The 15,484-nt window shown below is 46.2% G+C and overlaps 1 protein-coding gene across 1 annotated transcript in view; it reads left to right on the top strand.

Moving 5' to 3' along the window:
* The window catches only part of lrp2b (low density lipoprotein receptor-related protein 2b), a gene marked incomplete at both ends in the record, with an annotated part of 73,134 nt that overhangs the window by 31,270 nt on the left and 26,380 nt on the right, over nt 1-15,484 (top strand). Inside the window, 15 exons of the mRNA XM_083635848.1 lie at nt 2,390-2,603; nt 3,084-3,320; nt 3,523-3,714; nt 4,040-4,512; nt 4,825-5,272; nt 6,786-6,951; nt 7,149-7,307; nt 7,541-7,830; nt 9,022-9,225; nt 10,331-10,570; nt 10,854-10,979; nt 11,250-11,369; nt 12,637-12,768; nt 14,012-14,213; nt 14,457-14,752. Of these exons, the coding sequence (XP_083491974.1) occupies nt 2,390-2,603; nt 3,084-3,320; nt 3,523-3,714; nt 4,040-4,512; nt 4,825-5,272; nt 6,786-6,951; nt 7,149-7,307; nt 7,541-7,830; nt 9,022-9,225; nt 10,331-10,570; nt 10,854-10,979; nt 11,250-11,369; nt 12,637-12,768; nt 14,012-14,213; nt 14,457-14,752 (3,499 nt within the window). The remainder of the gene's footprint in view (nt 1-2,389; nt 2,604-3,083; nt 3,321-3,522; nt 3,715-4,039; nt 4,513-4,824; nt 5,273-6,785; nt 6,952-7,148; nt 7,308-7,540; nt 7,831-9,021; nt 9,226-10,330; nt 10,571-10,853; nt 10,980-11,249; nt 11,370-12,636; nt 12,769-14,011; nt 14,214-14,456; nt 14,753-15,484) is intronic.

Genomic DNA, 15,484 nt, shown 5'->3' with positions numbered 1-15,484 from the left:
CGCTGACCCTCTTGGTGGCCCTGCCGAGCGGATCGCTGGGGTAGTTGGGGATACCCTCTCCGCTGCGCTGTTGATGATCGGGGGCCATCTCGTCGTTGTGCTGTTTGGGATCGGGGGTGACGGGTAGTCACTGGCCTCCTGCCGCTGCGCTAATAGGCCCGCTAACGGACCTACACGGGCCTTGCTGCTGGTAGTTGGCGCAGCCGAAGTGCTGTTGATGGTCGGAGGCCGTCTCGTCGTTGTGCTGTTTGAGATCGGGGGTGACGGATAGTCACTGGCCTCCTGCCGCTGCGCTAATAGGCCCGCTAACGGACCTTCACGGGCCTCGCTGATGGTAGTTGGCGCAGCCGAAGTGCTGTTGATGGTCGGAGGCCGTCTCGTCGTTGTGCTGTTTGAGATCGGGGGTGACGGATAGTCACTGGCCTCCTGTCGCTGCGCTAATAGGCCCGCTAACGGACCTTCACGGGCCGTGCTGATGGTAGTTGGCGGTAGCAGACTACCACTGGCCTCTCGTGCCTGCTCAGCTGACCCTCTGTACGGCGCAGCCGAAGTGCTGTGAGGTAGCAGTAGCTGCGGTAGCGTTAGCCAGGTTAGTGGGGGAGGGCGGCTAATTAGTGGCAGCTGGGAGGCTTGGATAGCCTCGTTGATAGCATCCAGACACTGTGGGCCGGGATTAATCTCCACGTCGCCTGCCAGTAATACAATAAGCGCCAGATGTAAAAGTCTTAACGTCTTACTGCCTGGGTTTATTTTCTCTCGTGTCGTGGATGGAACTCTTGCTCGTCCGTTGTTCAGGAAAGCGGAGTACAGCAGGTGCTGACTCCCATGAGCTGGGGAACAGGCTTTCCCGTCGCATTCGGTGGGTAGACGTTGTCGTGTTGAGGTTAAAAGTAGACACAATATAAAAACAGTAATTGGTATCCAACCATAATGTGGAAATACCATCCGTTTAAAAGCACTGAAGAGGTTAGTTGGTGAATTGGCTGGCACACACGTAGCACCTGCCTTACCGTGTGTGTGCTTGTCGGCCATCTTGATCTTCAGAGGATTGTGTAGATTGTGTAGTAATGGCATCCTGGCTATTCTCTCTATACACCAACCTGCTCATATCCTACTACAACTCTGTCAACATCTACAAATACGCAGACGATACAACCATCATAGGCCTCATCACAGACAATAATGAAACTGAATACAGTGCACAGATCAACCAAACAGTTACCTTGTGCACAGACAATAACCTCCTACTCAACTCATCCAAAACCCAAGAACTCATCATCGACTTCAGACGCCAGCCATACCCCAAAACCCCCATACTCATCTCCGACAAACCAATAAGCACCACGGACTCATTCAAATTTCTTGGCACTCACATAAGCAATAACCTCAAATGGAAAACCAACACAGATCACCTCTACAAAAAAGCCAATCAGAGACTCTTCTTCCTCCGTCAGCTCAAGAAATTCAGAATAAGAAAACATCTCCTGCTCCGGTTCTACCTGGCCATCATACAAAGCATCCTCACCTTCTCCATAACAGTTTGGTACAGCAGTCTGGACACTCACTCCAAAAACAAACTACAGAGAATCATCAATAAATCCTCCAAAATAATCCACACCCCCCTTCTGTCACTTGAATTAGTCCACTGCCAAAGGACAATAAATAGAGCTAAAAATATATTTCTGACCCCACTCACCCAGCACACCACATCTTCCAGCTGTTGCCCTCCGGGAGGCGCTACAGGTCTCTGCCCACCAAGACAACCCGTTTTAAAAACAGTTTCTTCCCCACTGCCATAAGGACACTGAACTCTCTATAACAACCCCCATATCACTGCTGCTATGACTGTATTGTGTACTGTAGTGTTATTGTGTTTTACGTATTATGATGTTCAATGTTGGACCATAGCTTACGTATGAACTGTACTGAAAACAAATTCCACCAGCCTGGCTGTGTGGTCATTAAAGAATCTAATCTAATCTAGTCTTGTGCAGGGAGCTAGCTAGCAATCTAGGCTTTAGTATGTCATTGTATCTATCCGTATCACCGGGTGCTATAGACGCTTTTCACCAGAGCGCAACTCGACTCAACATCGTTACTTTTGTTTTCGCTGCTCAGCTGTATAGACGGTTTTCACGGAATGGTCAGTCCTGCACTTGAATATTTTTTTTTATTTTATGTCCACAGCAAACACTGCAACAGGAAGTGAGCGGGGGTTCAATTTAGAATGTTTTTGTTGTCAAGTTAAAACCGTCTATACGAGGATAGGGTCTCAGCAAGAGACGAAATCATTGCTACCAACCAACCATAAACCAACCAACTTTTATTGTCCTATTTCATCTAGCTTTAAGCACCTCTCCCTCTCTGTTCTCCTTCACTGTGTGCCCAGATCGAGTGTGGCACTATGGACGGTGTGAGCCGGGTGACGGTGGTCAGTGGTCTGTCTCACCCCTGGGGCCTGACGGTCTACCAGAACCACCTCTACTACACCGACCTGGACTATGAGGTCATTGAGAGGGTGGACAAGAACACCGGCGCCAATATGGTGGTGATGAGGAGTGGTATGTCTGGCCTGCGAGCGCTCAAAGTGCACGCCAGAGACAGTAAGTGGACTTTTACCAGACATGGCTGTTAATGAACTCATTGGTTATTGCAGGAATCATAATTGTTTTTAAGCATGAGAGTTTAGGTTTGGAGATGACGCATTTTAGTGTTCACATTCTTTCATCAAATATATGGAAGAAGCAAACATGTGGCACAAGGAAGCTCAGCAGGCCAAAAGTGAATCAAGAGGAGAAAAAAGGAGCTTCTTGGATACTTAGGCTATAGATAGGCTTTTAATTTACGAAGTAAAGTACATGTCTACTACAATAGTTAATCAAACAATGTACATCTTCAATGAACAGGGGCACAAAACACAAAGCGTTTCAACCTCTCTGGTCTTCGTCAGGCTGTACGAAGACCAGAGAGGTTGAAACGCTTTGCAGTTTTGATGCATGCAAATGAGATTGTAGACCTGAAACCACTTCAGCTCGCTCATGATCTAATCTTCCCTCCACCACCTCTTCTTTCTGTCCATCTAGACTCAGCAGGCACCAGCAACGCCTGCAGCAACAATAATGGGGGCTGTCCCCACCTCTGTCTGCCCAAGCCAGGAAACCAAAAGAGCTGCGCCTGCACCACGGGCTTTAACCCCTCTCAGGACGGCTCCCGCTGCCAACAGTATGCATCCTTCGCCATCATCTCCACCCCAAAGCACATCCGCGGCTTCCACATCGACAGCTCCGACCACTCCGAGGCCATGGTGCCTGTCGGTGGATGTATGTTGGCTCTTGTATATATTTTTTATTTTTGGACTATATTTCTATGAAAATGTTCTCTGCAGAATAGACATCATCTTTTCATAGTGTTTTATTTTTGCTCATACTTTTGACCGCTCCCAGGCTAGGATGATGTCTTCACCACATGCAAAATCTACCCATTCCAAGTCAGGATCTGATTAACAGAACTTGACCCTTTCAGCTTCGTACTCCATTAAGGACAAGTTGGACCTGCATATGGAGTCTGGCTTTATATATTGGACTGACAACAGCACCTCCAGCTCCTACAAGGGCATCTTCAGGGCCAAGACAGATGGAGGGCGCTACAGCAGTGTCGTCACGTCAGGCATCGGAAGAAGAGGCATCCAGGGCATCGCTGTGGATTGGATTGCAGGTATGGAACGACTTATTAACTATCCATTATCTAAAGCAAATGAACTCGACCAGACATAATACAAGTGTTTAAAAAATGAAGCACTAAAGTGTATTGATTTTAATGTGGAATATATCATTTTACCCTAATTAATATTGTGGCAGTGAACATCTCTATGTATTTAGCATAGAGATATACTTAGAAGAATGGTCATGCTATAGCTCTAAAGTCTTGGCTGTTTCATATTGTGGTCCAGCCAGCATAGGGTTTAAATTCATATTTGATTAATATTTGGTATATTAATCTTGTCATCCAATTTCTTCTTCTCTCTCCTTCCCTTCCTTAGGCAACCTGTACTTCACCAATGCTTTTGCGAGCCAAACCTACCTGGAGGTGCTCGCCATCAACACCACCTACCGAATGGTTCTCCTCAAATCCTTCCAGGACCAGCCCGCCGGCCTGGCTGTCAGCCCCAAGCTCCGCTACCTCTTCTGGGCTGATGGAGGCCAGACGCCCAAGATCGAGCGGGCACTGCTGGACGGCACCAACCGCACCGTCCTGGCATCAGAGAGCCTGGCGTCACCCCGCGGGCTAACCATTGATTACACCAACGACTTTCTCTACTGGACGGACGACACACTTGACATGATCTCCCGCATGGCTGCGGACGGCATGCAGAGGCAGATCGTCCGCTATGGGAGCCGGTATCCGTCTCCAACAGGGATGGCCATATTTGAGAACTACATGTTGTGGGTGGATAAGAAGCTTGGGAAGCTCTTCCAGGCCAGTAAGGACCCAGGCAACACTGACCAGCCAGAGGTGAGAGTTCAACCTAATGCAATACACAGTTCAGGCTTCAAAATAAAAAAAAATTGTGATCTTCTATTTACATGATTTGTATCAGATTGGGCCATTATAGCTCCCTGGAAATATTCTCCTGTCCTGAGAGTGATCATGTAAAAAATGTTTGGAAAAATATTAAAGTAAGAGCTAAGGAGAGAGACAGGATTGGACTGGATTTTTCTATTTTTGATAGCAGTTAGTTTCAGTAGAGGAGATTCAATGCAGCTGCTAGTCCCCCTCACTTTAGTCCACTTCAGTGACTAAATTACTTTCTGTTAATGTTCTCAGGTAATCCGTGACTCTATCGACAACCTGATGGATGTCACCGTCTTTGACTCGCGTGTCCAGCCGACGTCTGCCAACCAGGTGGGCTTTAACCCGTGCCGGGAAGATAACGGGCACTGCCAGCAGCTCTGCTTCGCCATCCCGGGCCAGGAGAGACCCAAATGCGGTTGCGCCCACGGTTCCCTCCTTTCTAATGGGGTAACATGTGGTTACGGCCAGGAGGAGTTTCTAGTTTTCACTACTGACTACACGCTGAATAGCCTGAGGTTAGACCCTGAGGATCACAGCTTCCCTTATCCAGTGGTGAACCTGGGCTACAACCTGGTGGCACTGGATTATGACTTCAAGGACAAGCTGATCTTCTTCACCCAGTATATGGGGATAGGCCGGAGCAGGATTGGCTACGTCAGCACTACATCTATCACCAGCCCTCCTGTCATTATAGCTTCAAGTAAGTTTGGTGTCACTGTGTCATCGTGGAAGATGATACTATTTGGTCGTGCTTTTTATGTTTTTCTTTTCTCTCATTGGTTACATTGTTTGTCTTTTTCATCAAATGTTTTCCTTTCTCCTTTTATTGTCGGTCCTACTCAATATCCTTCTCCATCTGTCCTTTTCCTCTCTTCATTTCCTTTTCTGTTTTCTCATGTTTTTTTTCCCTTTTTCCCCTGTCCTCTTCATCTCTCTGCCTGTCCTCTCCCTCTCTCTGCCTGTCCTCTCCCTCTCTCTGCCTGTCCTCTCCCTCTCTCTGCCTGTCCTCTTCATCTCTCTGCCTGTCCTCTTCATCTCTCTGCCTGTCCTCTCCCTCTCTCTGCCACGCTGTCCTCTCCCTCTCTCTGCCATGCTGTCCTCTCCCTCTCTCTGCCACGCTGTCCTCTCCCTCTCTCTGCCTGTCCTCTCCCTCTCTCTGCCACGCTGTCCTCTCCATCTCTCTGCCTGTCCTCTCCCTCTCTCTGCCATGCTGTCCTCTCCCTCTCTCTGCCTGTCCTCTCCCTCTCTCTGCCACGCTGTCCTCTCCCTCTCTCTGCCACGCTGTCCTCTCCCTCTCTCTGCCTGTCCTCTCCCCTCTCTGCCTGTCCTCTCCCTCTCTCTGCCTGTCCTCTGCCTCTCTCTGCCTGTCCTCTCCCTCTCTCTGCCACACTGTCCTCTCCCTCTCTCTGCCACGCTGTCCTCTCCCTCTCTCTGCCTGTCCTCTCCCTCTCTCTGCCTGTCCTCTCCCTCTCTCTGCCACACTGTCCTCTCCCTCTCTCTGCCTGTCCTCTCCCTCTCTCTGCCTGTCCTCTCCCTCTCTCTGCCTGTCCTCTCCCTCTCTCTGCCTGTCCTCTCCCTCTCTCTGCCACACTGTCCTCTCCCTCTCTCTGCCTGTCCTCTGCCACTCTCTACCACGCTGTCCTCTCCCTATCTCTCCCACGCTGTACTCTCCCTCTCTCTGCCTGTCCTCTCCCTCTCTCTGCCTGTCCTCTGCCTCTCTCTACCACGCTGTCCTTTCCCTCTCTCTGCCTGTCCTCTCCCTCTCTCTGCCATGCTGTCCTCTCCCTCTCTCTGCCTGTCCTCTCCCTCTCTCTGCCTGTCCTCTCTCTCTCTCTGCCTGTCCTCTCCCTCTCTCTGCCATGCTGTCCTCTCCCTCTCTCTGCCATGCTGTCCTCTCCCTCTCTCTGCCTGTCCTCTCCCTCTCTCTGCCTGTCCTCTCTCTCTCTCTGCCTGTCCTCTCCCTCTCTCTGCCATGCTGTCCTCTCCCTCTCTCTGCCTGTCCTCTCCCTCTCTCTGCCTGTCCTCTCCCTCTCTCTGCCATGCTGTCCTCTCCCTCTCTCTGCCATGCTGTCCTCTCTCTCTCTCTGCCTGTCCTCTCCCTCTCTCTGCCATGCTGTCCTCTCCCTCTCTCTGCCTGTCCTCTCCCTCTCTCTGCCATGCTGTCCTCTCCCTCTCTCTGCCTGTCCTCTCCCTCTCTCTGTCACGCTGCTCAGCTCTGAACGACCCAGAGGGCCTGGCGTATGATTGGATCCACAAGCGGCTGTACTTCACTGACTACTACAGCCGCAATGTCCAGGCCATCGGGGTGGATGGGAAGAACCGCTCAGTTATCGCCCCTGCCAACCGCCCCAGGGGCATCATCGTCGACCCCTGCTATGGGTAAAAGCAACTTGTTTCTGTAGATTGGGCATAGATGTACAGACTTCCATTTTGGCGTGAAGATGATCAAAGTTGATTCTCCTTGCTCCGCCTTGTGGTATCCACTCTTCCACTCTCCTCTACTCTTTCACCTTTGCTCTTTCTGTCGCTATTTCTTCTTCCATCCTTGCACGTTGTCCCACCCTCTCCCTGTCCAGCTACCTGTACTGGACTGACTGGGGAAGTCCGGCTAAGATTGAGAGGGCCACGCTGGGCGGAAACTACCGGACCCCCATCATCAACAGCAGCCTGACAACGCCCAACGGCCTGTCTCTGGACTACGAGGAGAGGATGCTGTACTGGGCTGACGCTTCACTGTATGTCCAGAATTTTCCATCTCCACGGGAATAATTTCTGTAGAAAGACATGCTGTTGTATGCATTGTCTATGTAGTGACATTTTAGTATTTCCCGAAATTAAATATTTTTCACATATGGAGAAATTGCAAAGCAGCCAAGGGACTTATTGTGTGACAGAATTTAAGAAAAAGATGCTGTTCTGCCCCCATGTCATTTGTCCATCTTCTCCACTCCCTCCTTACTTCCCTCAGAGACAGGATCGAGCGTTCCTCACTAACAGGTGCAAACCGGCAAGTGATCATTCGGGGGATCCAGTACCCCTTCGCGCTCACTGTCTTCCAGCAGGACATCTTCTGGACCGACTGGACGACCCGGGCCGTCTACAGGGCCGGGAAGGATGACGGCTCTGGCTTTGCGGTGCTGGCCCAGGAGCTGCAGTACCGGCCAAACGACATCCATGTCTATGCCGGGTCCAAGCAGGAGAGCTGCTCCAGCCCCTGTCAACAGTTTAATGGAGGCTGCAGTCATGTCTGTGTTCCTGGTAAGAAACTAAATAACTCTAAATGAGTTAAAAGGTTTTGTCTTAAGTTTGAGGTTACCCCTCTCCTTTACATTACACTATCAGAATAGTTATATAATATATAATATAATATTATATTATATTATATTATATATATATATATTAATATTATATATAATAGATATAGACATATCAGGGCATTTCCTACATTCGGATTTGCTGCCATTCATTCTTGTGTACAGTAAGAACAACAACTTCCACAGTCTTGACAATTGCCTGAACTAGATTATCCTTCACAATTTAATACTGTATGAAGCCTTACTGTACTTCAATTATTAATTTAGTTTTGATCAAGTGTTTTTCTGATTTCCCCCCCGTTTTCTCCCCAATTGTACTTGGCCAATTCCCCCTGCTGTCCTGGTCGTTGCTCCACCCCCTCTGCCGATCTGCGGAGAGTTGGAGACTAGCACATGCTTGCTCCGATAGATGTGCAATCTAGATTTTTATTTATATTTCATTTTATCGTTATTACAAACATCATTCTCACATCCATGTCTTATTATTTTGGGATCTTTGCTAGTTGGAACTGCAATTACTTTCAAACTAGGTTTGGCAATGAATGTTCGTATGATTCTTTGCAAGATGTATGATATTCACTCAGTCCCACTGAGGTCGACCTATTCGGTTGTTTACTTAGTATTCTACTGCAATATTTCTCATTGATTCATAATCCCCTATTTGATAGGCGTGTGTCTGTTTTGAAGGGTTTCATTGCAAAATGTTTCATTGCAGTCTATATTTGATCTGACAACCATTGCTATTACAACTGATCACACCGTGTCGTGTTTGGTAAGCAAAGGCCTTTCCTCAGCCAGCAACTGTGTAAGTTGTTGTTTAGTTTAATATAAACAATCATTTTATCAGAGTAGGTCTCACATTTCAGATTTTGTTCCCAAACTAGTAACCCGGTGTAGTACTGTGCCTTACATGCTTAAGAAACAACAACACAAGTAGCCATTTTCCCTTTTGCTGTTAACACTTCTGCTGTCCTGTATAACAAGGAAAATTCCGTTTACGGCCAGTACAGAAAACACAGCACATTCATTAATTAACAACAATAACATGTTCATTAATTAATAACACAGTTAATATCTCTTTATTCCCATCAGTTTTTTCTTCGTTCTTACTCTGGCTTCCCTTGCTCTGCTGCAGGTCCGTCGGGTGCAGAGTGCCAGTGTCCTCAGCAGGGGAGCTGGTACCTGGCCAACAATGGCAGGGACTGCATCCGAGACACTGGGGACCGCTGCCAGCCAGACCAGTTCACCTGTCTCAATGGCAACTGCATCTCGGTGCGCTGGAAGTGCGACGGCTACAGCGATTGCCAGGATGGCTCAGATGAGCTGGAGAGAGTGTGCGGTGAGAGAGTTCACGTTTATTAATTGTCCCAAAAGGGTGGTTTGTGTTGCAGCAAGCATAAAAGCCACATAGTATCACATATAAAAACATAATAACAATACAAGTAAACATGGACAACAGTTTACAGCACGACAGTTCGATTCCCACCTGGGACGCTGTGGGCGCTGAAGGAGTGCGTGCCCCTCCGCATGTCCTCGAGTGCCCGCCGCCCGGGTGGGGTCATCAAAAGGGCCTTTCTGTGTGGAGTTTGCATGTTCTCCCCGTGCCCCCTGGGGGTTTCCTTCATAGAGGAACCCCTTCACCAAAACATGCAATATCCTGGTCGCTGATGTGCAAGGCATTTCAGCAATTTTTCTATTACAGTGCCTCCTCTGGTTGTTAGGAGCGCCTGTTCGGAGGGAGGGGAACTCGTTGGAATAGCGTGATCCTCCCACGTGCTATGTCCTACCCGTGAAGCTTTCCCTGTCAGGTGAAAAGTAGCGGCTGGCTACTGCCCATGTCTCGGAGGTAGCATGGAACCAGTTTCAGCTCTCCCCAGATTGGCAGAGAGTGGAGCAGCAACCAGGATAAATAAATTAAAATTGGCACTAACGGGGGATAAAAATGGGATAAATAATCGGGGGGGGGGAAAGAGTTTACAGTACAAGTAGGCTAAAGGTCTTTGCACACACAGTCCGATTGTTTTCGTATGCATGTTTTTTAATCCGTCATCTGAAAACACAGACGTGTCCCAGCTCGCAAAAATCTATTGACTGATGCGAAAAACGCAGAAAATCTAACCTCGTCCGAAAACTTAAATGACGGACGTAATTGTCGGACTCGGTGTGTCAATCATGATTGACACAAATGAGGTCGTATTCTTTTTTTTTTCGTGCGTCAATTTCGGACGAAAATACGGACTTGGTGTGCAAAAGCCTTAAGTGTATAAAAACAAAAACAATACAAGTAAACATGGACAACAGTTTACAGTACAATAAGGCTAAGTGTACACCCTATGTTTGTTCTGATTTGGTTAAATGCATTTTGGGTTCAACAGAAAAAAGGAAGAATATACTTTTTTAAGCATGTTCTAAGAATCTAACAAAATCTTCTTCCCCTCTCCCAGCCTTCCACACCTGCACAGCCATGGACTTCACTTGCGACAACGGGCGCTGTGTGCCGCTCAGCTACGCCTGCGACTACACAGACGACTGTGGCGACAACAGTGACGAGCGCGGCTGCCCCTTCCCCACCTGCAACCCCACCGGCGAGTTCACCTGCGCCAACGGCCGCTGCATCAGCGCAGCCTTCGTCTGCGACGGCCACAACGACTGCCGAGACAACGCCACCGACGAGATCAACTGCCGTGAGTGATGAATGGCTGATTGATGGATCGATGATTCGTTGATGATGATGGATTGACTATGTTGGATAATTCTAGAGAAATGTATGCACATTTGATTATCATCATAATATGTGTATTATGTCTATTCAGTATATACTGTATGGCTGCACCATTCTGAAGGTTAGAAAAGTGGTCTTCTGAGCTCGGGGGAAAAAGAGAGTGCCTGTGGGTTAGGGTTATGACCCCTGTGGCTGAACTTTTGACTTTTTCCCTCCTCAAACGTCTCCACGGCAACCGTCTCCAGCCGACAGGAGTTGTCCTACAGGCCAGGTGAAGTGTGACAACACCAACATCTGTATCTTCCCTGACAGCCTGTGCGATGGCTACAACAACTGCGGTGACAACAGCGATGAGAATCCTCTCTTCTGTGGTAAGTTGAACGCTGTGTTTGTAGCTGTGTAGCTGTCCAGTGTTTAGAGAGAGAGAGAGAGAGAGAGAGAGAGATGTCATGCATTACTTTTACATGCTGAGTGCATTCAGCAGAAGCGTGCATTGATATATACTCTACATTGTGTGATTTTGTGTGTGTGTGTGTGTGTGTGTGTGTGTGTGTGTGTGTGTGTGTGTGTGTGTGTGTGTGTGTGTGTGTGTGTGTGTGTGTGTGTGTGTGTGTGTGTGTGTGTGTGTGACTGTATTCCAGCGGGTCGTACATGCTCCCCGAACCAGTTCCGTTGTGATGAAGGGACGTGTATCCCTCAGTCCTGGGTGTGTGACTCCTTCAGAGACTGTGCTGATGGGGCCGATGAGCCTCCTTCCTGCGGTGAGTTCTCATATATATATATATATATATATATATATATATATATATATATATATATATATATATATATATATATATGTGTGTGTTTGTGTGTGTGTGTGTCTGTGTGTGTGTATATATATATATATATATACACACACACACACACACACACACACACACACACATATATATATATATATATATATATATATATATATATATATATATATATATATATATATATATATATATATATATGTGTGTGTCTGTGTGTCTGTGTGTATATATATATATATATATATATATATATATATATATATATATTTATAAAACGGCTCTCTCAAATCAAGCAATCTGATTGGTTCACAGCCATTGTATAAATCCCGTAACCCACTCTCATAACACATGGCCATGGGTTATGAGTGCCATGGCAACTCTCTTACTAAAAGGCTTTGGTTACCTCAAATGACAATGTAGAAAAAACAAATGGCGGAGACAGCTGTCAGATCCTTGTGAATCGATCTTTGCTTATAACTTTACTAATACTTCGCAGAAAATTATGTTTTGTACAAGAATAGACGCGGGCTAATGTCTTCTTTGCAAAAAAAAAGGCTGTTAACCCCGCATTTAACCCCGCATTTAACCCCGTAACGTTAGTTGTTGTCGGGCTTTGCAGAAAGCTCTCAGCTTCTCAGCAAGCGCCAGGATTGGCCAATGTCAACTTCAGTCTCCAGAACGATCCAATCAAATCACCCGCACGTTCTTGCGGTCCCGCCTTACAGTAGTGTTTCAACTGACTCTACCAGAATGCCATGCCAGTCGGACTTATAGTATTATTATTATTATTATATTATCATACTTGGAAACCGTTTTATAAAAGCAATATAGCACTCGAGCTGCGTGTGTTGTGGCATATATCCCGCTGCTCAGCAGTTATCCCACTCGGCCTGCGGCCTCGTGGGATAACAGCTGATCAGCGGGATATATTTGCCACAACACACTGGCTCTCATGCTATATTGCTTAAATATATACCGGTATATATATAATACAGTATTTTAGGCATCAGGCTGACATTCTTATGAAGCGCATCTTACATTCAGTGAGCGGTTCAGACGTGTTGCTCAAGGATACTTTGACAGGACACTTGATTTTTGATGGAAGGGGATCAAACTTGTGACTTTTGGTTACTTTGAAGTTTTTACTGTTCCATAACGCAAAATGTCCATACTATAGAGGTTGAGAAACATAGGTTACTTCATTTTTAAATGATGTCTGTCTAACCAGAGGAGGAGATCAAGACCTGCAGCCCCAGCCAGTTCACCTGTACCAATGGGAACTGCATCCCGCAGTCGCTCATCTGTGATGGCAACAATGACTGCTGGGACAACAGTGATGAGGCTCCTGAACTGCAGTGCGGTGAGATAGCACTATGATATTTACTGTATGTCATTACACTACAGGGAGGTAATACACTCATAAAATGATTTTGTGTGATGAGTCATAAATATATATCTATAACATTCAGTATATTTTAGCTAATCTCTGCTGAAGAAACCCAAACATCGCAAAATGTGAGCAATATTTTACAACTAAATATTGTAAGGTTTTAGGAAACAATTTTCTCACACAAAAATCAACCCCAAGCCATTCCTTTAGCGAGAGAGAGAGAGAGAGAGAGAGAGAGAGAGAGAGAGAGAGAGAGAGAGAGAGAGAGAGAGAGATTCCTGTAATCCCCCAGTAGGTGACATTTTCAATTCAATTCAATAATGTATTAGTCCCACGAGGGGCAATTTAAGGCGGGTATACAAATATAATAGATAATGTGTCAGCCAATACAGTTGACTTGTGTCCTTACTCACAAGATGGCAAATTAAGAGACAACGACAAACATGAGAGGGATTCCGTTTCTGTTCAACAATTATAATTGCTTTAATGTAACTTCTCTCATCTGCTAAATATATTTTTTACGCCAATGAACTTCATTGTGTAAGACTTTTAAATTGCATTTAAATTACATTTTAATTGTGTATGAAAGAGTGTTTTGTATTAGGAATGGGGAAATCTCAGGAACAGTTTTTCTTCCACATTTTCAAGGGATTTTGTTGTTGTTTTGAGAACAAGCCAACATTTTCTCCAAATTGTTAAAAAAATATATTTCCTATGCATACAGGTATGCAGAAATAATTCTAACAAATTGCACTTATTTAAATTCAGATGTTTCCTATCCATGTATTACACATACACTTGTACACTTGTACACTAAGGGTGCTTTCTGGGAACGATTGCTTTCGTTCTGTGCCACAGTACGATTGCCCCGCCCTCCCCTCTCCCCCGCTGGTCAGCTTTCACATTACAACATTTCTTCCGTGCTCGGGAACAGAACGGATCACTTGCAGAGTACACTTGCATCATCAACTACGCCTGGAATGTATCCTCACGCAACGTTCACACTCATGAAACGAACCGGACCTGGAGTCAATTTGGGGACAAGTGTGCTCGGAAACGGTCCCGCGTCCCCAGTGAGAAAGCACCTTAAGTAGATTTTTCGGCGTTTGGTGTTGTTGAGGGTGAATCATAGAGAGATGTGTGTGATTGTGGATGTGAGGATGTATACATGTGTTCATGCTCAGCCCTCCCTTCCTTCCCCCATCCATTGCAGGCCAACGTACCTGCAATCCCAACCAGTTCACCTGTCCCACCTGGCAGCCCGGCCACCCGCGCTGTGTGCCTCTGAGCTTCGTGTGCGACGGGGAGAGAGACTGCGCCAACGCCGCCGATGAGCTCCAGAACTGCCCCAACCGCACCTGCCATATGAACGAGTTTGCCTGTTCCAACGGCCTTTGCATCTTCCTCCCTTACCAGTAAGTGGGGACTTGTTTTTTTTACATTAGACAAGGTGCAACTACTGTATGTCAGCAGAGCTTGGGTGTGTCATCAACTTGTGTTGGCGCATAGCTTTGTACCTGACCTTACTCCGCCTCCATCAACTGCTCCTTATTCTGCATTTTGCTCACGAAATAACTAAAAATAAGCCCAGAAAATAATGTTAACTCTATTTGATTTGATAGAATGTAATCCTGTAAATGACTCCTTCCCCTCCCCAGCTGTGACCGTGTCAACGACTGCGGGGACGGTAGTGATGAGCTGGGCTGCACCTACGACACGTGCAGCAGCAACCAGTTCACCTGTGGCAACGGGGCCTGCATCCCCATCTCCTTCGCCTGTGACGGGGAGAGCGACTGCGCGGACGGGACGGATGAGTTGGAGAGCCTGTGCACCACGCCGCAGCCCACCTGCAGCCCCCAGGAGTACATGTGCAAGTCGGCTCAGTGCATCGACATCAGCAAGGTGTGCAACGGGCAAAAGGACTGCCAGGACAACAGTGACGAAAAGGGCTGCGGTAAGAGACACACACAGACATGATGAAATCATTTGAAAGCCATTCCAAAACATATACATGTAAATTCATGCTTTGAATGTACTGGAAACAAACAAAGGTTTAAATGACCAAACCAGTTATTATTGTTATTACAGATTCATTGATTGATTTTTATTTTTTGCTCTAGCTTTGATGATCTTCTTGCAGTTTCCATAAAAATAATGAATAAAGATGACCTTAAATTCATCATTTACTATCCCTAAAATGTAGTTGTTAGACAAACAAATTTTATGTGAACCGAAGGATTGCCTGCTATCCTTTACATAAGTTAATCATTTTCGAGTTGAGTAAGTGTCTCTCCTTTAAAATCAGAATCAGAATTCTGATTCTAGTGGATATCTAATTTTTGAATGACTCTTGAGCATGAGGTACCCATCTTCCACTAAGGAATTTTTATATACTTTTTAATATATATTTTAATAATATATTTTAAGGTTGCACCTCTGCTACTGTTGTTAAAGTTCAGTATTTCTTGACTTGTACATACCTGTAGCATAATAATAATATAACAGATGTAGGGTGTAAATATGGGGGAAATCTCAGTGTTATAAATATATAAATGAGAATATCAATGTAATGTAATTACTTTGCATACTCGGTATAATATTTTGATATCATGAGACAGTGGTAGTTGGCACTTTTTAGGTTCATTCTAATGTGTGAGACGATTGCTCACTCATGCATCCTTACCTT

This window comes from Poromitra crassiceps (assembly GCF_964638095.1).
Source record: "Poromitra crassiceps genome assembly, chromosome: 4".
Taxonomy (NCBI): Eukaryota; Metazoa; Chordata; class Actinopteri; order Beryciformes; family Melamphaidae; genus Poromitra; species Poromitra crassiceps.
The sequence above is the reverse complement of the archived record's forward strand: the minus strand, read 5'-3'. Positions and strand labels throughout refer to the sequence as shown.